The 24,368-nt window shown below is 50.8% G+C and overlaps 1 protein-coding gene and 1 long non-coding RNA gene across 2 annotated transcripts in view; one reads left to right on the top strand and one right to left on the bottom strand.

Moving 5' to 3' along the window:
• Window positions 1-696: 696 nt before the first annotated feature.
• LOC111775175 (uncharacterized) lies at window positions 697-3,358 on the bottom strand. Its single transcript, XR_002810665.2, has 2 exons — window positions 3,192-3,358; window positions 697-1,796 (listed from the first exon to the last, which is right to left on the bottom strand). It is a non-coding gene; the product is annotated as an uncharacterized lncRNA (long non-coding RNA).
• Window positions 3,359-3,459: 101 nt separating this feature from the next.
• Window positions 3,460-24,368, top strand: part of RHPN2 (rhophilin Rho GTPase binding protein 2) — a 50,016-nt gene continuing 29,107 nt past the window's right edge. Inside the window, exons 1-2 of the mRNA XM_023649490.2 lie at window positions 3,460-3,629; window positions 14,882-14,997. Coding sequence (XP_023505258.1) covers window positions 3,561-3,629; window positions 14,882-14,997 — 185 coding nt within the window. The 5' untranslated portion in view covers window positions 3,460-3,560. The remainder of the gene's footprint in view (window positions 3,630-14,881; window positions 14,998-24,368) is intronic.

The raw sequence follows: 24,368 nt of genomic DNA, 5'->3' as shown, positions 1-24,368 counted from the left end.
TATTTTGAAAAGTTTAGCTGTGAACATTCTTGAACGTGTTTTATGGTGAATGGATGTATGCATTTCTGGTGGGTATCTATCTAGAGCTGGAACTGCTGGATCATAACTTATGCATATGTTCTGCTCTAGTAGAAAACGCCTAACAGTTTTCCAAAGTGGTCATACCAATTTACACTCCCACAAGCAGTGTATGAGATTCTGACTGTGCCACATTTTCATTGATACTTGGTATTTTTTCCCATTCTGTCACTCACTGATTTTTCATCTATAATTGCTTCTTCCCAACATGCCCTTGGGCAAATATTCTTCCTTTTAAATCACAGGGAATCGTGTAGCGTAGCATAGTGTGTGGTGTAGCACCAGACAGTCTAACTTCCCTGGCTGGTGACCTCTGTAAAATGGGGATGATAAAATACCCACATCACAGTGTTGTGCAAGGACGAACTGAGATAATGCATGCAAAGTGTCTAGCACAGCTCCTGGCATAGACTTAGTATGCAATAAACCACTGCTATGCATAAGACCATATTTCTTAGCTGGGGAAACTGAGACCACAAGGGGAAAAGGATCTAACCAAGGTGACTCAGTGGCAGACCTGCCGAGCCTGATGTGGCCCTCTCTAGTCTGTACTCCTCTGTGGTACCATACGGTGTCAATTTCTAAGAGTTTTTCTCATAAAAATTGCAAAATTGGGTCTATAATTTACAATGAATTTTATTCACTTAAGGATTACTTCGTAATTTCTGCTTTTAATTTTGGCAAATTTCATCAGATTCTCCAAGAGTGAGTGTATGCCAGACTGCCCCCAGAGAAGCCAGTGCTCCTTTTGTCAACAAGTAGGTCTTAGGAGGTGAGACTTGCATTTCACATGGAGGAACTGGATCCCCTGACAATCAACTGCTGGCTCAGCCGGATGGAAAAACAGGGACTTGACAAAACAGTTGTTTGCAGTTGAGATATTAACCTTTTGCCTATCTCAGAAATTCCCAGCCCGATTTTTTGTTAACAGCACAGTGGCTCATGGGTGGTTCTTGTGACACACGCCACCAACAGGGTTGACAAATAGGAGGTTAGATGTTACTCTCCCGCTGGGTCAGCAGCAGCAGCTCTCATTTCCTGATCACAGCAGGATCAGAGATATGGGGCCAGGCCCATGGGTCACCCTGCAACAAGCCATGAGAGTGTCTAGACATGTCTGGTCCTGCACAGCCCCAAGGAGGGACAACTCAGATGGCTCACATGCCCAGGTGCCTGCTGGGACTCAGGAAGTGCTCCTTTTTCTCCGAAGACACCCAAGAGCTAGTCTTGGGGTGGGCTGGTGTGTCTTTAACCCCATTTTCTTCTCTTGCTCTTCTTCCTTTTTAATCAAAGGAGCAGCTCAAGGAGGCAATGGTGTTGGGCTAGATGAAACAGTTTTGTTTTCACTCTATTCACTTTTGTGTGTATCACCCCATAGGGCAAAGTACCACTGGTTTTCCACTTATGGTTATGACATAATTGTCTTATAAAATAAAGTTTGTTTAAATAGAGTGAGTAATTTTCAAGAAGGCTACTGTCAATAACAGTACAAGTGACATACATATATGACTAATCGTAAAGGCGATTGGAACTTCAAGGTGGTAGAAGGAGATGACAGAAATCTGAAGGCGATAGGGAATGACTGGAGTCAGCAGGCCTGAACTACAACCAATCTTCACCAAGATGGCCGGGGAGGGGGTGTCCCTGGCCTCTTCTCTCCTTTGAGCCTTGGTCTTCTCAGAGGGAAATTATTTAATCCTTTTATTTGCAGGAGGGTCCTGAGAATGAAACATAGTATCTATCAACTTTCTGGCTAGAGTAGAGGTTCTATCACGGATAACTTTGTTAGTATTAACAGGATAGTATTACAAATGTGATAGAGCGATCAGCCACCCCAGAATCCCGGAAACCGAAGATGCTGTTTTTAACTCCCGGCTTGGGGGTAGGATGTTTCCAGGGTTAGATGCTGAAATTAGCCTGCTACTCACTTCTAACCCTAAGACAGAAGGGATGTTTTCGCATCTGCCACAGTTTCCCGGAACACCTGTCCCAGCGCTGAGCTGGGACTCTCCCCAGGACCTCCAGGTTCTTTCTCAGAATTAAAACCGTCCCTTCCGGAAAGGCCTTTTCTTGTGAGGAGGTAGATTTTTTTGACATTTACTTGGTTGTTGCCACTATTTATTTACTTTGATAGACGTATAATTGACATATAACATACTAGTTTCAATTGTACAACGTAATCGTTCGATATTTGCATCCACTGCGACACGAGCACCACAATAAATCTAGTTACCGTCTGCCACTATTTATTTTAAAACTCTCAGACAACTCCTAATGCACCTCCGTTTTGTGTTTTTTGTTTTTAAGAGAAGGAAACGTCTGGCTTGTTTTGAAAGCAGATTATGTTCTGTTCTACCTGCGGCATCTACCGCGAAAGCTAAACACTGCAGCAAACGCGCCAAGGCGTCCCTTAGTTGGGGCTAGGGCGGGTAGGGACTGCAGGACGGCGGAGGGGAGGGGCGTGGCCCCGCAGACGGGAGGGCTCCCGGCTAGGTCACAGGGTCTGTGCACGCGGTTCTGCTAGTTATCTGCTCCCCGGAGTCTGCCCATCAGCGCGGGGTGGGTGAGAGACTGCAGCGAACCCCGTTCCCAGGAGTCCCCATTCGCTCTAAACTAGGCGCGTGACTGCCCCCCAGCTAAGAGCTTTAACACGCACTTTTGTTGTCATACCTTCTACCAGCCCGAGAGAGCGTGATCTGGCCCCATTTTGCAGCTCAGAAAAACGAGGTTTAAAGTGGCGGTTAAGAAACGTGCTCGAGGACATCCGCTAAGTCTCTCCAGCACAAAGCCCTTCCTGGGTATCCCTCCGTAGGCGGGCCCCCCAGCTCAGTCCGCGACCCCCAGCAGACCCGCCTAGTCTCTGCAGGGAGAGTGGGGGGACGCGAGTTGACTGCCACGCCAGCCGGCCTGAGTCACTCGGCCAAGGTCCTCGGTGGTGCAGCCAACTCTCCCTTAGGGTCCCCGACTCGGCCCCGGGGTCCCCTCCGGCGGGAAGCTGTCCCTGACTGCTCAGCCCAGGGCCCAGCGCTCTCGCCGCGCCCTCGACGTGGCGTCGAGTCTGGTTACTGTCCCCGCACCGTCCGCGCTCCTCCGGGGAGGGGCGGAGACTTTACCCGCGCGCTCCGCGTTCACCCGCACGGCTCCAGACGAGGGACCAGGTCTCCAGCCCGGGCCTCGCTGCGGCCGCGGAGACCCCGGCCCGCCCCTGGGCCACAGGGCCCTGGGAGGGGGCGAGCTGCGCGCCCAGGGGCCCCAGCGCTGCGCGGGGCGAGCCTCGGGCGGGGGCGCCGGCTCCGCGCGGCCAATCCGCAGCGGGGGCGGGGCGGGGGCGTGGTCCCGCGGCTGGTCTCCCGGGCTCCGGGGCCGGGCCTCGGGCGGGGCTGGAGGGGCGGCCGCGCGGGCGGGCGGGGGCGGGTCCGGGCACCCTCTGGAGCCGGAGCGCCGCGGATCCTCAGTCGCCCCTCGGAGCCCGAGTCGCCAGCATGACGGACGCCCTGCGGCCCGCGGCCCCCCAGCCGCTGGAGAAGGAAGGCGACGGCTACTTTCGGAAGGTGGGCGGCTCCGGGCGGGCGGCGAGTCTGCGGGCTCCAGCCCTCCTTCCCCCCAGGCCGTGGAGGGGGCCGCGGGAGCGCGCGCCCGGGGTCGACCAGGCCAGGAGGGGGAGGGGGCGCACTGGTCGGAGGCTGGGGTGAGGGGTGCGGCGGCCGTGCACCGGCGGCCGAGAGCAGGTGGCTTCCCGGGCGAGGGGAGCGCCTGGGGCCGCCCCGCGCAGGTGCCGGCGGAGGATAGGGGCCGGGAGGGGTGCTGGGGTGGCCCGCGCCGGCGATCCCGCGCGCCTGGGGAAGGGACCCGTTCCTAGTTGCGCTGGCGCCCTCGGCCTCGGGGCTCGTTGGGACCCGAGCCCAGCGTCCACCCAAGCGCGTGGCGGGGGAGGCAGTGGAGGTAGAAGGACCACCCCAGGCGGGTCGGCGTTCTCCTTTTGCCTTGAGAAGACTTCCAGTGTCCGCCTCTTCGACTCTTTAGAGGGCAGGGGAGAGCTGCTGGTGGGAGGTGACTTCGGGCGTCGCCCTCTCCTCTGCCGCAGGTGGGCCAGGAGGGCGTGAGCGCCGCAGACGTGAGGGCCATCTCGCCCCCTCTTCTCTTTATGCTAAAGCGGATGTATCTGATTGTTTGAGAGACCGCGGCCACTGCGGGCTCCGCGGGAGCCTGTCAAGTCCAGGCACCTCTCGGCACACACGCAGCCTCTGGTCTGGAGATAACAGTCCGTAGCCCAGCCCCTCGAAGGGACTCCAGCCTGCGGTGCGGGGGCGCCTGGGTGCCCGCAGGTGGCAAGGCGTGGGCTACAAAGATGCTTTTGAGCCGGGAGTCTCCGTGACACTTTCCACCCTTCCTCCTTGTAGGTCCCCACGAATCTAAAAATAGCCTTTGGGGCTTGGCCAGGTCGGACTGGGTGGGTTGAGAGATTGTTGTTTTTGTAGAACATACATGACTGAAGGCAGAGTGCCCAATTATAAATAGGGAAGTGAAATTGTTTCCCACAGAACAATCAATTCTTAATTGTTCAGAGCCTAACGACCCAGTGGGTGAATGGCTTTGGCATCTTCCTCCTTCTCCCTGTGACGCAGCCCTCGGGCTTTGGCTGTCTGTGGAGGAGCAGTGGCCCCAGGGGATGGGCAGGACTGGAGGGGAATCTGGAAACAGGTGAGGACAGAGTGGGAAAAATTCTTTTTTGTTAAATTGCTTTTAGCATTTAAAAAAAAAAGAGTAGTTTTAAAGTATATTTAAGTTCAAAGATGTCATCATGGAATTACAGGATTATAACTTCTAATTATGTGTGGCCTTTGGGACAGAGGATCATAGGCCATGGAACTGCAGGAGGCCAGGCCTGGGAATCCCTAGATCTCGGTCCTAGGGCCCAGAGCCTGCCTGCCACCCCCACAAAATTGCTGTGTTGCGTCCATCCAGTTGCTGCCTCTTTCTGGGACTTCATTTCCTCCCTGAATTGTTTACCCTTTGACTAGGCGGAGAGCAATACCTGGGGGAAGTGACAGAGGGAGGGGCAGAAGAGATGGAGAACACCTGTGAGGGGTATGTTCCCGTCTTCCAGAACAGGTTTTCCAGTGGAGGATGTGCACAGTAACGAGCATGGCTATTGAGGGAGCTGGCACAGGATGGAAGGCTGGGTGTTTTGTAGCTGCCGTTTCTCTGGTGGTAGATAAGAGAATCGCCGGTGCAAAATAAGATGAATCACTCCTTTACAGTTAGAAACATCTCTGTTGAAAAGACCTTGTGAGGATCAGTGTGCTACGGCATGCCAGTCCAAAGAATGTTCTTACTATGGGGCTAGTACTCTCCCGATCTGTGATCTGAACCAGTTTGACCTCAAACAAATGCTCCCTGAATGAAAGGTAGATGCTACACAGGTGAAGAAGGGAAGAGAGAGCCCTGCAGGTGGAGGGAACAGTGTGAGCAAAGGCATGGAATTGTGTGTGCTTGTGGGGGAGCCCCCTGGGGTGTGAGGTGTGATGAGAACATGCATCTTGCTAGGGAACCAGGCACCTCCAGGATCCATCCACGTGTTTAAAGCAAGACCAGACATATGAGATTATGTCACAGAAAGACTGCTTTGATAGCTGAGCGGTAAGTGGGTGGGGGAGGGAGGAGGGGCAAGGAAGAGTTGGCTGGGTTAGCCTCCTGTAATCGCCATCATCTCTGCTCTTCCTACTCTGATACGGACTATCGATGACTTTTCAGTCACTTCTATAAAGTGCTGTGTAAACACAGCCTCACCACCCATCCTTCCCACCAGCTTGCACCCCTAACTCAAACCGAGGGTGCAGACTGGAGGTAGGGATCCCAGTGAGGAGGGTGGAATGATGAGGACCTCAGCAAAGGCAGTGTCAGCAGGCATGGGAAGAACTTACGGGACAGGATATGGTGGGGAGGTGCTGCTGACAGAATCCAGAATGTCTGCTTTGGGGGTCTGGGTGGATGGTCGTGCACCTCACTGAGATGGGGGAGCCAGGAAGCTGGTGTGGGGCAAGTAGACTTGGGGTCCCCATCAGATATCCAAGTGGTGGTCCCAGGGATAGTCCACTCCACCGACCCTGCAGCTATGGGCACCTTGGCTGGAGGTGCAGCTTAGGGGGCTACCAGTGTGCGAGGCGGTTGGGATATTGAGTGAAAAAGGACCCAAGACTGAAGGGAACAATACCTCCACTTAAGGGACAAGCAGAGGGATGGGAGGCCAGCCAGGAGGGTGGAGTCAAGGAAACCAAGAGGAGAGGTAAAGTTGACAAGTCAGAAGAGCCGTGGAAAATACTGGATTGAGTTCTTTAGGGGGTTGTTAGTAAATGCGCGGGTGGAGAGTTCGAGGCAAAAGTCAACGGAGTGGAGTGCCAGTGGAGTAGCGGGGAGAAGAGAGTTGTCAGAGGAAGATGGAGGTAGAGGAGAGAGAAGAGGCAAGTTTGTTTTAGAACAAGGGAGTCTAGAGCCTTTTAAAGCTGCAGGTGAAGAAGTTGGGTTGGCAGGGGTGGGGATGGGGGGTTGAGGATTCAAGGGGGAGAGAGAACAAGTTGGGGAGGGGTGCCAGGAGGCGAGAGGGGAGGTGAGGATTGGAAAAGCTGGGGCATGCGTTGAGCAGGGGAGCCAACCAGGGGCGGTCACTGAGGACCCCCGAGACTGGAGATGGCATCAGGGCATCATACAGCTGCCCTGAGGATGGCTCCCCATCCTGGCTCTGGGCTTCTGAGGTTTTACACGCACTTACAGGATCAAATTAATTTCTACTGAAGTTAAGTTTCTCTTTCACCCTGGTCTCTTTGTCAGACCTTCCCTCCCCTTCCTCTTTTCTTGAAAGTGCCATTCTGTTCCATTCATTCAAAAAGCATTTACTGAGTGACAGCTCTGAGCCTGACCCCTGTCAGGTTCTGGAGCACACTCAGTATGCTTCTGTGGCAGTTCACAGCGGGCCCCATTTCCTGGGTTACCGAGCAGGGCTGGGAGGTGGCGCTTTTCTGGATAACTCAGGCCATGCTTGACTAGGAATCAGCTGCTTTGTTTTCATCCAGAGAGCAAAAAGTGGGGGGTCCACGGTCCATACTTAGAGCATCAACTCTGTTTTGTGTGACTTGCACACAAAATGAAGACCAGCTGCCCAAAAGTCCACCAAGCTGGCTGGGCCAGAACCCTGACTGTGCAAGACAATCATTGGCAGAGGGGGAGGTCCCTGGTAAATCGGGGTCTTCTTGGGGTCACGTAGGACTTGGCTGTAGAGAGCCTGAACTTGGCCCCCGGTCAGGCGTGGACACCCCCAGTACAGACCCTGGCCCCCTGGACTGGCAGCTTGGGGGGGGTCTCTGAATTAAAAACCAAACAGAAACTCCAAATACTTCCTGTCCTATCGCAATATCATGTTTCTCTGGCTTCTCACTGTTTTTTCTTTCTTTCTTTAAATTAATATGTATAAACAGAGATACAGGTCTAAGATTAGTATAGATTACTTTCTTAAAAGATTGGCAAGTGGAAATGGAGCTTCTTTTTCCCCCAAACAGATTTTTATGCTCTTCCTAGTGAAAGTCTTGGAGGAACGTGTGTTCTGGCCTATAGTTCATCAGAGTGATGGAAGTTTCCAGGACACTGCATCCTGGGAGCAGATATCGCCTGCGGGGCTCTCTGAGTGCTGGAGTCCTAAAACCTGGAGGAAAACCTGGTTTTGGCCAAGAGAAAACCAGCTGGAGAAAAACTAGAGAAAGCCATTCCCAGGGCTGTTGAAGGGGTCTGACCGAGAGGTCTCGCACTATGTGGAAGAAGAGAGTCCAGAGACTGTGGGCTTATCTCTGCCTCCCCCTCCTGTGGGAACACTAATGGCTTCAAATGAATTGAGCTCCATTGTTTTCTCAAGAGCTGGAGGAGAAGTTGTTTGTAGTTCACAGAAACCTCCAGGCGGACAGGGCCCCCGAGGTTCATTCTGTCCTGCTTTGTAGTCCCTGTTTACTCTGGGCTTCCTCGAGCCTCCAGCAGAGAAGGAAGAATTCTTTTTTTTTTTTTAACCCAGAAGCTCCTCCTGGTTCCTGCTCTGCACCATTCGTTTTAGCGGGGTGTGATTTCGTGTGCACCGTTTATGAACCCGTCTGTGTGTGGGGAACCCTTCTATTGGGCCAAGTCCCCGGAGCACAGTGTGGGGCGTGGGGGCTCATCAGCTCTGGCTTTCCTGCATGGTGATGATGTCTCTCCAGGTGTTTAGACTCATCCCCCTTGGAGTCTGGAATCCTTTCCCAGGTGGGCAGGGAGGGAAGAAGAGAGGTGTAAAGGTTGGTGATGCTGCCCCCTCCCCACCGCATACCCCACCATGGTCTGAGCCAGGTCCTAAAGGCCCAGCTGACCGTGGCCTTGGTGAGGGTCTGTCTAGCTGCACCGTGCACACCAGCAGCCTAGAGGGCTTGTCTGACCAACGTCTCCTCACATTGTGGGATCCTGGCCAGGAGGGGTCCCCTGGCAGGAACAGAATTTTCAGGGTGACTCAGAGGAGAGTCAGCGTGCTGAGCTGTAATTGTAAATGTCCCTCACTTCCTGGGGCTATTTGGACAGATTCCAAGACACCACCTGACGATACCAGCCGTTGGCTTTAGCCTGATCACCACTTCCTCCTTTGGCTCAGGTACCAGAGTCTCTTGACACAAAGGCTGCATTGGAGGTGGCCACAGAGGACAGTGGAACTGCAGGTGCACTCAGCCAGAGGACTGGCTGTCTGGTAGAGCAGGCAGCAAGAGGTGCCAGCCCGGAGTGAGGTCTCCCAGCCGCAGCCCCAGAGACGGGAGAGAGAGACAGGTCCTTCTGGCGTTTCCAGGCAGACCGACGGGGTTCACTAAGGCCGTACGCCCTTAGAAAGTCCCAGGTTTCGACTGGATTGTAAGAAGAGAAAAGGGCAGGTGATTGAAAACAACTTCAGAAGTAGTTTCTTTTTCTCCAATATTATTTGTATTCTAAAAGGAACATATGGAGGCCGGCCTGTGGTGGCATCCCGCATGCAAACTGGAGGAAGATTGGTACAGATGTTAGCTCAAGGTCAATCTTCCTCACACACAAAAAAGGGGGAACATAAATTGTTTAAAAAAGGTAATTACAGAAGTGTACAAAATCACACACACAGACCAGCCCCCACCCCCACCCCCACCCCCACCCCACACAGACACCTTTTCTAGATAAGGACTGTTAGCTATTGGTGAGTGCATCCTACCTGTTGAAATAAGCAGGTCGTTAGTTGGGTCTGGAAATACATTTGATTCAGGGAAATGTTGGTGATTGTAAAAGCTTCGTTATTCAGCTTGTTGAGAGAAAACTGAGGGCACACAGTAGGTATTTATACAGATTGGTAAAACTCACTGAAGGGGGCCTCTAGTTAAAGGGTATGGCTGTGTTGATTCATATTGTGCCCACAACCCCACCCCCACCCCGAGTGAGTGGATCGGGATCCCCTAGGGAGGCAGCTGAGCCTTGACCTCCAGCCCCCACACCTGGCGGAGATCCTGGAAGGGCAAGAGGGCTATTTACAAGTGCCAAATTCACGTTGTAACTTTTATGGACGTGGAAAAGCTAGATTCTGTCCATCCATCGTGCCCTGACTCTCCAGTGTGCTGTAAAGTTAGATGTATGCGTGTATTACAGGGTATTGCATGCTATTTCTGTGCTTTCTGGTTGACAGCTTCTGGCTAACTCATAAACAAACAATTCTGCTTTCCAGAGTTTGGTGGTTGCGTAAGTAGGAAGGAGTAAGAAAAGCAGAGAAAACATCTTTGCACTAGAGAAGCAGCCAAAAGCATCCATTCTCCCATACCTCGTGCAAGCAGGAGACCCTGTGCTGTCACCCCTCACTCAGTCTTACTCCTGATCTGGGGACCCCAAGTTCACACTGTGCTCTCAGTTTGCTGGCAACATGTGGTGGCAACCATGGAGGCAGGGCCCTCGCTGGTTCTCTGGGTGGAGGGGAGCCAGGCGCCAGGCACTGCCCCAGCGGGGCCCCAGTCGGGAGGAAAGACTGCCCCTTCCCCCTGCATCTGCCTTCCTGCTGGCCTGGCCCTCGGTCTCTGCAGGCAGCAGTTCAGTCTCTTTCCTTTGTTCCAAATCAAGTGCCTCCAGTTTTTGCTTAGCTGCTGCTCTTAAAGACTTGTCTCCCAGTTGAACAATCTGCCTAATTATTCTAATTAGGACTTTTTTAGTTGCAGGGGCCAGAAAAATCCAATCCAAAATGGCTTAGGCAGGTAAACACACTGTGGTACATCCCTACAATGGAATTCTACTCAGCAATAAAAAGGAACAAACCACTGATAACTGCAACAGCATGGAGGAATCAGAGTGTAGTACTGAGCAACATAAGCCAGACGCAGAGACTATACACTGTACGATTCCATTTATGCGAAGTTCTAGGACAGGTGGAAGTTACGGTGATAGAAACCAGAGTATTGGTTGCCAGGGGATGGTGGTAACGTTCTATATTTTGATTGGAGTAGTGGTTACCCTGGTGTACACATTTGTCCAAACTCAGTGAACTATGTACTTAAAATCTATGCATTTTATTATATGTAAATTATACCTCAATTTAAAAAGTGGCTTAGGCAAGAAAGGAAATGCACTGGCTCCTGTAACTGAGAGGTCCAGAGGAATGGCTTCAGGCCAGGCTGGATCTAGGGTTCAGATGCTGCCACTAAGACTCAGTTTCTCAGCTCTGCTCCTCCAGGGTTGGTCTCATTTCTGGGGAGACACTCCCTTGCTGTGGTAATGTGGCTGCAGCTGCCCAGTCTGACATCCTAGGTTCAAGGCCAGTGGGGATTGTCCTGTTGTCAGGTGCTCATCCGGACCCAACCTCAGGCCCAGGGGCCTTCAGTTTTCCAACTGGCTAGGCGTAAGTCAGATGTTCTTCCCCTTGGAAAGGAGGTGTGAGAGCATGGATTTACGACCCCTCTCCATCATGGGCTGCGGGGTGGGAGAGTGGGACGTGGGTCACTTTGCCCCAAAGATGTGCAGTGATGCTGAGCAGGCCTCAGCCAGGAAGCATGGGAGGGGTGTCTGGGTATCGGCAGGTGGGTCATCCCAGCATCCCGCACATTCCTGCTGCTCAGGCTCCCTCACAGCTCATCTTAGAGCAGCAGGAAGGATGTGGGGTTAAGTCCCGCTCTACCCATACTGCCTCTGGGGTCTTGAGTAGCTCAGTTAACCTCCAAGCCTCAGAACTGTGGGATCTGAGATGCTGGGTCCACACTGGCTGCCTGACACATGGGAGATGCCCACTAAGCTAGTGATGAAGATGAGGTTTCACTCAGTACTTGATCTTCCTTGGGTGTTGGCTGTCTGACCATCCTTCCACGTTTGGAGACTGAAGCAAATGCCCAAACCTTGGTCTGGTAAGGGAATCAAGAGACTCCATGTAGGGGAAAGACTGACTTCACCGTAGGGCTTGTAGACAGTGACTCCTGAGGCCAGGAAGATTCAGTTGCCCCCTCCCCTGCTCCAGGTTCCCAGGCCAGGTAGGCATGCCAGGTGCTGCCCTGGTCCCTGGCACAAACCTTCACTCCAGTCTTGGAGCAGCTCCATATCCTCTTGTGAACCAATCAAGAAGTAAGTTGTGGGCAAGGACTGTGGGTCCTCACCAGCAGAGACCCCCTGGCAGGGGCCAGTGGATGGCAAAACAGCCTCTGGTGATGCCAGGGGGTCTTTCTGGCAGTCTTGCCCAGATTTGCCTCTCGGAACTCCAGGAAGTTTCCACATAGCCCTCTGGGCATTTCTGGGGTTTCCAGCAGGCTCCACATTCCTACCTGTCAGTAAGAAGTAATGTAGTTTTGAGTCCAATTACTCAGTCATATCTAATCCTAAGCATTCCTATGTCTTATCTGGAAAGTTGACCCCTCAGCTGTGGGCTGGTTAGGGTGTAGTAATTCCAGGCCAGCCAGAAGTTGGGTAAAGTATAGCAGCAGGAAAAAGTTCTTATCTGTGAGCTGGAGTGGCTACTTATCTTAGCTCTGGGAATGTTCATGAAGGAATTAGTTATTAAAGCTTCTCTATAAAATGGAACATGCAGCTTTGGCGAACTATGTAATTTTTGAGTCAGACTGAACCATCCCTTCACAGTAATTTTAGGAAGTGGAAAGGAAAGAGGCTGGCAATTATTTTAGCCCTTTAATATTAAATTAGCTTAATGTTAAAGACATTTTAATCTTCTATCTGAGAAAAGACAGTTAGTTTTCTGATTGTTATTTTAAATCAGGGATCATTTAATGGTTTTGAAAGCTGTTAACTTTGAGACCATTCCAAGTCAGATTCTGAATATCTGCGTCATTTGAACTTGTGGGGCTGCGTGGGGGCAGGTGATGGCTATCTGCTGGGAAGTGAGAACGAGAAATCTTTGTGGAAGGAGAAACATAACTCGTTTCTGACCCACTGGTCCAAAGGCCGCTGATATGGGAATCCCTGCAAATCCCGAGACTGTAGATAACCCACCTCTCCCTCCTTGGGGTCGAGGCATGGGCGTGGCTTGGGCGGAGGTGGGGAGGCCAGGTGTGTGCAGAGCTGCGATGGCAGTGACGCAGCAGAGAGAAAGGGCAGGCTCCTCACCCAGTACTGCCCACCAGCCACTCCCCAGGCGAAGCCACAGCCCCCTCAGTGGGCAGAACCTAGAGATAAGCATCAGAAAGGAATGGGGCCCCACTCAGGTCCCAGGGCTTCTAGCTGCTAGGGCAGGAAGAGCAGCAGTAGGTTAAAATGAAACTTTTATTCTGATCTTACACTTTCAGAATGAAACACTGCCATCCAAATACTCCAGGAAATAAGGAACAGAGATCAGACAAGTCACTGGAAAAGAAATTCAAGTGATCAATAATATATGAAAAAATGTTTACTTTCACTAATAATAAATGCAAATTGGAAGAATGGCATACTGTTTCTGTATATCAACTTAGCAAAGATTAAAAATAATACTTTGCAACTCTGCAATGAAAAGACAACCCAGTTTAAAAATGGGCGGAGGATATGAACAGACATTTCTTCACAGAAGATATACAGATGACCAATAGGCACATGAAAAGATGCTCAACTCATGAACCATCAGAGAAATGAGAATCAAAACCACAGTGACATACCACATGCCCGAGGTTGGCTATAGTAATAAGGACAGACAGTGATAAGTATTGGTGAGGATGTGGATAAATTGTGACCCTCACATACTGTTGGTGGGAATGTAAAATAGTATAGCCACTTTGGAAAACAGTTTGCCAGGTCCTCAAATGGTTAAACGTAGAATGAATCGTATGCACAGCAGTTCCACTTCTAGATATGTAGGCAAGAGAGGAAAACTTACATCACATAAAAACTTACACACCAACAGCCCCATTCATAATAGCCAGGAAGTCAAAACTGCCCCCAAATGTCCACCAACTGCGGAATGGATAGATAAAAGTGGGCTATCCGTGTGATGGAGTATTATTCAGGGACCAAAAGGAATGAAGTACTGACACACGCTACATCATGGATGAAGCTTGAAAACACTGTGCCGAGTGAACGAAGGCCATTGCAAAATACCGTGCGGTGTATGATTCCACTTATATGAAATGTCCAGAATAAGCCAGTCTCTACAGACACAAGTAGATGTGTGGCTGCCTAAGGCTTGGGGGAGGGGACGGGGAATAGAGAGAGCCTTTCCTAGAGGATACTGGGCTGGCACATGCGGGGACTTAAAGAGATTTGACCCCCGTAACACTGCCCTAGAAATAAACCTTCAAGAAAAAACTTGAGTGTTATAAAGATTCATGTTTACAAATATGCATCAAATAATTCTACATAATAGCAGATACTTGGATACAATCTAAATGTCCAACTATAAGGAAATGGTAAGTTCTTAAAAAAAAGGCAATATAATGCAATTATTAGAATCATGATTTTGAGGAATGTTTCATAATAAAGGAAATTTTCTGGATAGAGTATTGAGAAAACAGTGAACTGGATGTGCCACTGAGAAGAAAAGGGTTATCATGGCAGGCCTGAGGCTGCTTGTCCTGAGAAAGGCCTGCTTGCTAGGGTGACCCCACCTGGTGTCTGGGAACCTGGCTCTTGGAGCGTTCCCTCCATCTCCTAAGTGATAAGATTGGCTCTTGGTGCCCAGACTAATGGCACAAACTGTGTGGTTATAATGAACACCTGCTTTCCTTCTGGGAGCCTGGAAGTTTGGTTCGTGCCAGGCAGAGGGTGCCTTTGTCATCAGCGCCCAATAAAAGCCCTGGGCGTTGATTCTCCGATGGGCTGACCTGGGCAGAGACATCGCGTACTATTGCTGCATTTTTGTTGCTGGGGAAAGAGTGTGTTCCGTGTGACCCCTCCTGGGAGGGCAGAAACCCGAGGAAGCCTGTGCGTGGTTCCTCCCCACTCCGCCTTGCCCTTTTCCCTTCGATCCAGCTGTCATAAATCTTAGCTGTGAGTGCCGCTGTGTGCTGAGCCCTGGGAATCCTTCTAGCGCATCTCCAAACAGGGGGGTGGTCTCGGTGACTCCCAGCACAGCCTCGAATGTCAGAAATAACAACATGCATATGCAATAGACGGGCAGGAAGGAGCCCAATTCACTGGCGCCGTTTTGGAGCTGTGTTATTATGAGTGGCTTTTCTTTTCTTTTTTTATACTTTTCGATATTTTGTATATTTTACATGTTGTTACTTTTATTTTCAGAAAAATTTCATTTTTAAAACATTTTCTGTGATATTAAATATTGTTATCATTTTTAGAGTGGCTGACTTCTGAAGGGGCATCTCTCATTTTCCCTCAGGGTTGCAATCCCCTTGCACAAACTGGCCGGAGCAAACTGCAGAATCAAAGGGCTGCCTTGAACCAGCAGATCCTGAAAGCCGTGCGGATGAGAACGGGAGCAGAAAACCTTCTGAAGTAGGTGTCTGCCGGCTCCTCTGCCTCAGCTGGGAGCCCAGCCTCTCCTGAGGCCCAGCCATGCACTCCTTAAACTCCTAGGCCTGCCCAGCTTCCTCTCTAGCTCTCGGCTTTAGCTTTGGGTTTCCTTATTGCTGGGCCCTGGAGCAGACCCTGTCTTGCCTTGAGCTTGGTTATGTTAAAGACAAGATTTTATCCAGACTGTTTTTGTGTCTGGGGACAGGGGAACAATGGGGGAAGTCTAGTTACTGTGTTTGTGTTTGTTTTCCTTAATTTCTGTGGGACTTGTCTGTTCTCCCTACTGCCTAGTCATCTGCTGGGCTAGCGTCACTGCTTGGTGAATATTTGTTGACTGTGAAGGACAGGAAGGCAGACGGGAGGGAACGGGCCGTTTCTATTGCTTGTGTCCATCTGCCTAACGAGGGGAGCCCAGCACAGCCCTGTGCTCTCTGGCGCTCATTATTATGCTGTGGTGGTAAAGCAGTTACTTGTCAAGCATAGAACTCAGTGAAGCCTTACCTGTGTCACAGGCAGCTCTAAGCCCTCCCCACACCCTTCACTGCAACGCCAGATGGTGTGCCAGCTGCCTCTTGTTGACAAAGAGTGCCAACTGTCTTCTTCCTTTGGAGTTCTAGGGGTAACGCTTGTCAGCCCCGTGCTGCCCTCTGTTCTGGCACCAAGCTGCCCATATAGGTGAGGCAGATGCCTCCTGGAGCCTCTGAAGGAGATGGGGAATGCTTGCAGGGACCTGGGGCCCGGAGACCTGGCCAGGAACCCGGAGAGCTAGCAGGCTTTGAATAATGGGTGTTCCCAGTGGGTCCGCTTCACTGTTAGAGGCCTGAGGGAACCAGAGGCTGCTCGAAAAGTTGTTGGGAAAAACAAATATGCCAAACCGGGTGTTTATAGAGGAGCCACAAGGCTTGATCATCACAGACATGTATGAATGGCGTGATCAGCTCTTCCATGTGGCCGCTCACCTGGGCGCTCAGTAAAGATGAGAGGAAGCTTTCTGGCCATGAACTTGGAGTAAATTCATTTCTGAATCAGTCTGTATTGGCTCCTCAGGAAGGATCTCTGAGATACTAAATGGGGGGAAAGATCGGTGCGGGGCAGCATGCCCTGGGTGTGTGTCTAAAGGATTTGTACCTATGCTTTTGTGTATGCACAGACTTTTTCCAGAAGGGATGAAGAAAGAAGCTGTTAGCAGAGGACGCTCTTGGGAGCAAGACCAGGGCTGGGGGTGGAGGTGCCTCTCCTTTTCATTTCACTCCCTTCAGTGTGTGGATGTCATTTTACAGAGGGCGTGCATCACTTTTATTCCTTTTTACTGTGAAATGCTGCAAAGGCCCAAAAGAAGAATATACCAACCCCCGAACCGGCCACAGGGTCAGGAGCAACAGTGATGTCTGCGTTTGTTTTGTTATTCGTGAACTAGCAGAGGACACAAGTCCTGGGGTGGCCATGTGTCTGGGAACCTCTGCTCCAGCTGCTTCTGGAACAAGGGAGGTTGTCGCTGGAGGAGCCTGGGAAAATATTGTAACATTTCACCTTTTAAAATGTCTGACAGTGTCCCTGTCCCCAGGGAAGTCTGGACCTGGGATTTGTCAGGTCCACAGCCTGGTGGACCTCATATGGCCAGTGTGACTGGGGAGAGAGAGGCCCCCGATTTCGGGAGTGCCTGCCGTGTGCTGGGCTTGCCAGTGTTTTGGGGCTGTGGGTTTGGTTGACGGTTTGACAAGCCAGCTGTGCAGCCGAGGGGGGCAGGTGGGCAACCCTGACTGTGGCCTCCCCAGGAGCGGGGGTGTATCTGCCTGCTCAGGCACCCAACAGATGGATTCGTGGAGCACTGACTAAGTGGCAGGCCGTGTTGGAGGCGCGCGGGGATATGGCTGCAGGCTGTTCGGAGGAGGCCCTGCTCTCCTGCTGTCTGATCTCTTGTGGGGACCTTCATCCATGAGCAAGCCAGTCCTGTCACTTCAGGAGGTGATGTTTCTAGGGCGTCAATGAGAGGGAAGTGGGACAGAGGTTGACGCAGGGTGAGACGGAGAGGTCAGGCAGGCCCCGCCGACCAGGGGACGTGACGTGTCTAGGTGGGAAGCAGGGCGGTTTTGTCTGTCTTGCTGTTAATGACACCAGCAAACAGCCTCTCGGAGGCCCAAGGCTGGCTCAGGCTCATTGTCAAGTGGGCAGTGGTTGAGCTGGTGGGGGCAGGGGTGGGGGTGGGGTGGGGATGTTAATGATTCTCTCAGTGATCTCAAAGCTCAAAGTGCCCCCTCTGCAGAATGTTGTCAGAGGAAACCCTCTAGGTATTTATTAATCAGACTCAACCGTTACCAACGGTTTCCCGAAAACAAACGGGGCATTTGGCCAAGCCATTTTCTGGCGGCATGGGTGTCCCTGGGAGGCTGATTAGGTGGCTGTCCCTGTGGGCTAGGGGCAGTTTCAGTCCTGAACTGGGCCCTGCCATCCTGTCTGCCTGCCTGTTTTCAGGTTCCCAGATGTCCCACTGCAGCCCCCAGATGAAGGCAGAGCAGCTGGAATGTGTGCGGGGGGTGCATTTGGGAAAGTGTCCCTTAAAATGCTGGAATGTGAGGGTCCCAGTCCTCACCTGCCTCGGTCAGGGGGCTCGAGGCCGGGCAGGCACTGTGAGGAGCTGGGGTTTGTACCCCTTCAACGTCTTCTCCTTCTCTGATCCGTATCAGCCATGACCTTCCTGGAGTTTGACTAGGAGGATATGAGATATTTTAAATGTATTTCTTCAGGCTAAGCAAGGACAATATTCTCTCTCTTTTCTTAGCTCCCTCCCCTCCCTTGAGAAAAGCTGGGGGAGAAATGTGATGATGTTTCTCTGAAACAGATGGTCTTTGTGAAGTTTAAAGCAAGTTGCCACTTGATTCGGTTTTCTTTTTTTTTTTCAAGATTTTATTTTTTCTTTTTCTCCCAAAGCCCCCCGGTACATAGTAGTGTATTTTTAGTTGTGGGTCCTTCTAGCTGTGGCATGTGGGATGCTGCCTCAGCGTGGCTTGATGAGCGGTGCCATGTTCACGCCCAGGATCCGAACCGGCGAAACCCTGGGCCGCTGAAGCGGAGCATGCGAACTTAACCACTCGGCCATGGGGCCGGCCCACCTTGGTTCAGTTTTAACTAGCTGCTGCTTTGAACAAGAGCAGCTCACTAAACATCTCTGGGCTTCAGGTTCCCCTCTCGTACTGGTAGCTACTGGACCAGAGTAGGGGTGGCCCACTCTGGGCTTTTTGGGGGCCAGGTGGTCATGGAAAAGAGTGAAAGAGGCTGGGACTGGTGCTGTGATACAATAGGGAGTGGTGGGGACTGCGGTGAAGTGCAGAGTGTACACTCTCTCTGGAGGGGGCAACTGCAGTTTGCCCCATGTGGAGGGCAGGGCCAGAGTTGCCAGATCTTCAGATTTTTTTTTTCATTAGGAGAAGGTAGAGATCTGACTTTTTAAAAAATCTTCTGATAGTTGAATTTTTAAATATTGGTAACTAGTTCAAGGGGGAAAAAATGACACCCTAGGAGCCAAGTGAATGGTCCTATGGACCTCTAGTTTGTGACCTCTGGACCAGAGGCCCATGAATTTCTGAAGTCCTGGGCCAGGGGTGACCTGGCGTGGCTTGGGCTGTAATGGGAGTGACTTGAGGTTAGTGACTGCTCACTGTTGGTTATGAGGGAGCTGGTGCATGTGTGCAGTGAGGTATGCAAGCCCTCCATGGCCTTTGGGGCCTTCCTACCCTGCAAGATGGGCTGGGAGCAGATGTCTTGTCGGACCGGCTGATCTGCTGCCTTAGCCGGTGGCCACATGAGGGCACGGGGCAGTGCTTGCCCCAGCCTCCCTGAATGCCTGGCATAGCAGGATTTGGGGTCAGATGGATTAAGGCCAAGCGGCTCCAGTGAGGTTTCTCTGAAGCTGATGCAGCCCATGGTGCCTGTCAATGTGTCTGTTCCTAAAGGGACAATTTTACTAAAAGACTTGGGAGAAAAAAGTTACACGAAAACAAATGGAGATATATATATATATGGGTCAGAATGCAAAATTCACATGCACCTTTAAGACAAAAACAGGAGACGTCAAGGAAATTTTGGACTTGGAGTGGAGACCATCATCACAGAGGGGATTCTCCTGGTAGAAAAGGTCCCTGAAGCTCCAGATGGAGGGAGAGCATGTGGATGTGCTCAGTGGCCTCAGGAAATAAATGAACGTGGCCTTCCTTCCCCTGTTCACAGCTGGTGGGTGGATCACTCAGAGAGAGAAAGTGCGACACCTTCTCATGCTTGACTTTTTGCAGTATGTGCATGTTCTTCATGGAAAAACCCAGGGCAGTAGGGCTTTCCCTGGTGGCCCAGGCCAGAGGGAGCCGTGGAGAACCTGGGCTGGGAGACGCTGGCAGGAAAGGCTGAAACACTTCTTGTGCCTCGTCCCGCTCAGCCTCAAAGGCCTCCTTTGGCTGTAGCATCAGTGACCAGGCCACAGGGGTCTCAGAGGGGGCGCACACCCAAGGGAGAGCTGAGAAAAGCCGTGTTCTTCCAGGAAGGCCCCTTTCCCTCCGGAAAGGCAGTCCAGGAGCAGGGCGCCAGTACTGAGACCAAGGCTATGGTCTTATGGTCTGTTGTTTTTTTAATTTTTTTATTTGGAGGAAGATTAGCCCTGAGCTAACATCTGCCGCCAATCCTCCTCTTTTTTGCTGAGGAAGACTGGCCCTGAGCTAACATCTGTGCCCATCTGCCTCTACTTTATATGTGGGACACCTACCACAGGGTGGCTTGCCAAGTGGTGCCACGTCCACACCGCGGATCTGAACTGGCGAACCCTGGGCCATTGAAGCGGAATGTGCAAACTTAACCACTGCGCCACCGGGCTGGCCCCAAGGCTCTGGTCTTAACTCCTAATCTAGGCCGGCTGATTCTGTTAATGTTGGTTGCCCAGGTTATTTCCCCAGCCTGGGCACAGAGGAGCAGGGCACACGCCCCGTACTGAATTGATACCCCATATTTGAGAAACTCCCCATACTGGTGAGCAGTGAAAAATCACTACCATACGAGAAACAGCCCCCACTCCAGGGTGCATTTCTGAATCATCCCTGTACGTGGAGGTCTGCATTGTGGAAACTGACCCTGAGGCCTCGCCTGGCCACCGACCTTGTCCAGAGGGACCCATGCAAAGAGGTCCACTTCCAGAGAACAGCTCATCAATTGGTTGCGAATCCTGGATCTCAAATTGTTGCCAAGTCGAGAGGGAGGACAAGTGGCAAATCAATATATAGAGGTGGAAAAATCAAGAGCTGGCGTAACTGGGGGCTCTCCAGGCATTTGGGCGGGGGTCTTAGGGTCTAAATTGTTATATTTAAGTTGGACCCCTTTTGTTGCTGAGAACCAGACAGCAGCCCCCGCCACTGACTCTAAAGAGTGGTCTTTACCCTGCCATTTGTTCTTTCATCACCTGAAATTTGTTGAGCCCTCACTATGTGGAAAGGACTATGCCAGGTTCAGGAGAAATAGAAAGAAAGAGAAGGCAAAGGTCTTGTCCTGCAGGAGTTACCGTTGTTTATCTTGCCTCATTCCAGAATGGGTTTGAGACACCTTAACAAGCTCGTACATCATGTGAGATTAAAACAACAGTGAGTGAGGGCCGGCCCTGTGGCCAAGTGGTTAAGTTTGTGTGCTCCGCTCTGGCAGGCCGGGGTTTCGCTGGGTCAGATCCTGGGTGTGGACATGGCACCACTCATCAGGCCATACTGAGGCGGCGTCCCACAGAGCACAGCCAGTAGGACCTCCAACTGGAATATGCAACTGTGTGCTGGGGTGGGGAGGGAGCTTTGGGGAGAAGAAGAAGAAGAAAAAAATTGGCAACAGATGTTATCTCAGGTGCCACTCTTTAAAAAACAAAAAAAGAGTGAGTGAGGCTTATGGGGGCAGGAGAAAGAAGAACATAGAAGAGATTTAGCTGGAAATAAGGCTAGTACATGCTACAACGTCCTATATCCTTTGTTAGATACGGGCCACAGTGTCTCTGAGCTTCCTGGCAGGGAATAAGAAGAGGGGAATGTGATCTGGAACACGTTTCATACCCGTTAGCCAAAAGCACACCTGTTGCTGAGAAGCGGCCATTCCCAGTCCTGAGGGCTGGGAGAATTTTCTCCCTTGCATCCTCGTGGACATTACCAGCTAGTGTATCAGTCACGTTCTCAGTAACATCTCTGTGGTGCTGGTTTTGCAAGGTGCAAGTGGTGCCTGCGGTGTTTATTAAAATCAATTCATTGGGTTGCTGTGGTATAATAAAAGATAAATATTTGGTCTTTGTGCCTGACTCCTGGCACAGAGCTCCTTAAAGCCTTGGAATCTCTTGAAATGTCTTCTGTATGCCAATGAGATGACTCCTGAGGGGTGCGGGGCACCTTCAGGGTAGAGGACTGGTTGACAGAAACACACAGCCCGATTGGAGGGTTGGAACTTTCTGCCCCACCCCCAGACCTCTAACAAGGGGAGAGGGGCTGGAGGTTGAGCTCAGTCACCAGTGGCCAATGTTTAACCAGTTGTGCCCATGTAATGAAATGTCTATAAAGCCCTGAATGAAGGGGTTTATGGAGCTTCTGGGTTGGTGAACACAGCGAGGTGCTGGGAGGGTGGCACGCCTGGAGAGGGCATGGAAGCTCCGCCCCCCTCCTCGGCCTCTGGATCTGTTCCATCTGGCTGTTCTGAGTTGTATTCTTTACAATAACCCGCAATAAATGTAAGTAAAGTGTTTTCCTGAGTTTGGTGAGTTGTAGTGAGTTACCAAACCTGAGGAGGGGTTGTGGGAACCCCTGATTTGTAGCTGGCTGGTCAGAAGTAGAGGTGCCCTGGTCCTGAAGTGGGGGGCCCCAGTCCTGGGGCACGGAGGCCTTAACCCGTGGGGTCTGTGCCTTCACCAGGAGCTGGAGTCAGAAGTGAACTGAACTGCTGGACAGCAGCTGGTATCAGAGAATCAGTCCTGGAGAAGTGAAAATCTTCATTTTAAAAGAAGTTTTTAGAGCAGAATAAGATTATTTTGGGGTGCATCACATGTATGGCAAAGTGTGGTTTTGTGCGATTGTTGTTTTAGCGGTGCGTGTGCATGTACTGTACATATGTACTAGCCTTATTTCTAGCTAAGTCTCTTTTATGTTCTTCTTTCTCCTGCCCCCATAGCCTCACTCACTCTTTTTTTTTAGATTGGCACCTGAGCTAACATCTGTTGCCAATCTTTTTTTTTTCTTCTTCTTCTTCTCCCCAAAGCCCCCCAACCCCAGTATATAGTACTGTGCATGTGCTGTGTTGTGATATAAAATGTATTTCTTACTGGTGATCCTGGATCCCCAAAAACAAATCCCCAAACCAATGATATTCACCAAGCTGAGCTTCCAGTCTCCTTGCCTGTCTGGGGAGCCCAAACGTGCACGTGTGGAAACTTACTGGGCAGTGAGAGGACAAGTGCCATCTGCAGCCAGGGTCAAGCACAGCTTTTACTGAAGGGCGGGCATAAGCTTGTCAGTCAAGGAGAAGGAGTTCAGTGAAGGGAGGGGGAGAGAGAGAGAAGGAAGAGAATGAGCACGAATACATCACGGAGAGAAACTGTTGGGCCCAAAGATGTGGTAAGGTCGGGAGAGCCCCCGGGGAGCAGGCAGGCTGTGGGGGAAGCAGGTTAGCACTCTGCTCACTGGAGGAAGGGTGAACAGGTGGTGAGCAGAGCAGGGCAATGACAGGTGGCTGGATTTTCATCGGCTGAGGAGGGGGGTGGTCAGGCACCATCTCTTGGGCTGGCTGGCGCTCTTGGCTGATGAACATCAGGTGTTGGTTCCTGGAAATGTGCTCGGCAAGGCCTGGCTCAGTACTTGGTTGTTAATGCCGCTGTGATTTTTGCAGTCATTCCTAATCTGTAAAATGCGGGAGCACCTGTAAGCTCTTCTAGTGCATGTCAAAACCACCACTGGAGAACTGCGGTCACGGTTGTCCCTTCATGTTCCTTTCCAATGCTCTGTCTTGTGGATGGGCCACATTTTGTGTCTCCGTTTGCCAGTTAGTGGATATCAGGTTGTTTCCACTTGTTAGCTATTATGAATAATGTTACTATAATAAACATTCACATACATGTCTTTGGACCTATGTTTTCATTTCTCTCATATAGATTCCTAGGAATGGGTGTACTCAGTTGTATGGTAAGTTTATGTGTAACATTTTTAGCAACTAGATGTTTTTCAAACCGGCTGTGCCATTTCCATTCAGCAGTGGATGAGGGTTCCAGTTTCTCTACATCCTCACTAACACTTGTTATTGTTTGTCTTTTTTATTATCGCCAACCTAGCAGGTGTGTGTTGGTATCTCATTATGGTTTCAATTTGCATTTCCCTGTTGACTAATGAAATTGAGCATCTTTTCATGTGTTTATTAGCCATTTAGACATCTTCTTAAGTAAAATCTCTATTCAAATCTTTTGCCCATTTTTTAAAATTGTGTTCTTTTGATTATTTAATTAATAGAACTCTTTATATGTTCTAGATACAAATTCTTTTTTTTGAGGAAGATTAGCCCTGAGCTAACATCTGCTGCCAATCCTCCTCTTTTTGCTGAGGAAGACTGGCCCTGAGCTAACATTCATGCCCATTTTCCTCTACTTTATATGTGGGACACCTACCACAGCATGGCTTGCCAAGTAGTGCCATGTCTGCACCCGGGATCTGAACTGGCAAACCCCAGGCCACCAAAGCGGAACGTATGCACTTAACTGCTGTGCCACTGGGCTGGCCCCACAAATTCTTTATCAGATATTTAATTGGCAAATATTTTCTCCCAGTCTGTGGCTTGTCTTCATTTTTTTAATGGTGTCTTCTGAAGCACAGAAGTATTTAAATTTAATAGAGTCCAGTTTATCAGTTTCTTCTTTTGTAGTTTGTGTTTTTGGTGTATCGCTAAGAATGCCCAACCCAAGGTCATGAAGACTTTCTTCTATGTTTTCTTCTAGATGTCTTAGAGTTTTACCTCTTATATTGAGGTCTCTGATGCATTTTGACATAATATTTGTGAGCAGTATGAGATTTAAATTGAGGGTTGTTTTTTGCCTATTATGCAGAAAAGAGCCGTCACAGCAGGCCTGAGACCGCTATCCTTAGAAAGCCCTGCTCACAAGGCTGGCCCTTGCCTGGTGTCAGGAAACTTAAATTTCAGAAGAGTCCCACCATCGTTTGTGCAACAGTGCGGTTTATGCCGCACCCCTGCCTTCCTTCTGGGAGTCTGGAGCCTTGAAGCATGTTAGGCAGAGGTGCCTACCTGACCAGCCCCCAGTAAAAACCCTGGGCCTTATGTCCCTCATGAGCTTCCCTGGTGGACAGCATTTCACACAT

This window comes from Equus caballus, chromosome 10 (assembly GCF_041296265.1).
Source record: "Equus caballus isolate H_3958 breed thoroughbred chromosome 10, TB-T2T, whole genome shotgun sequence".
NCBI lineage: Eukaryota > Metazoa > Chordata > Mammalia > Perissodactyla > Equidae > Equus > Equus caballus.
This window is presented reverse-complemented; position numbering and strand designations above follow the sequence as displayed.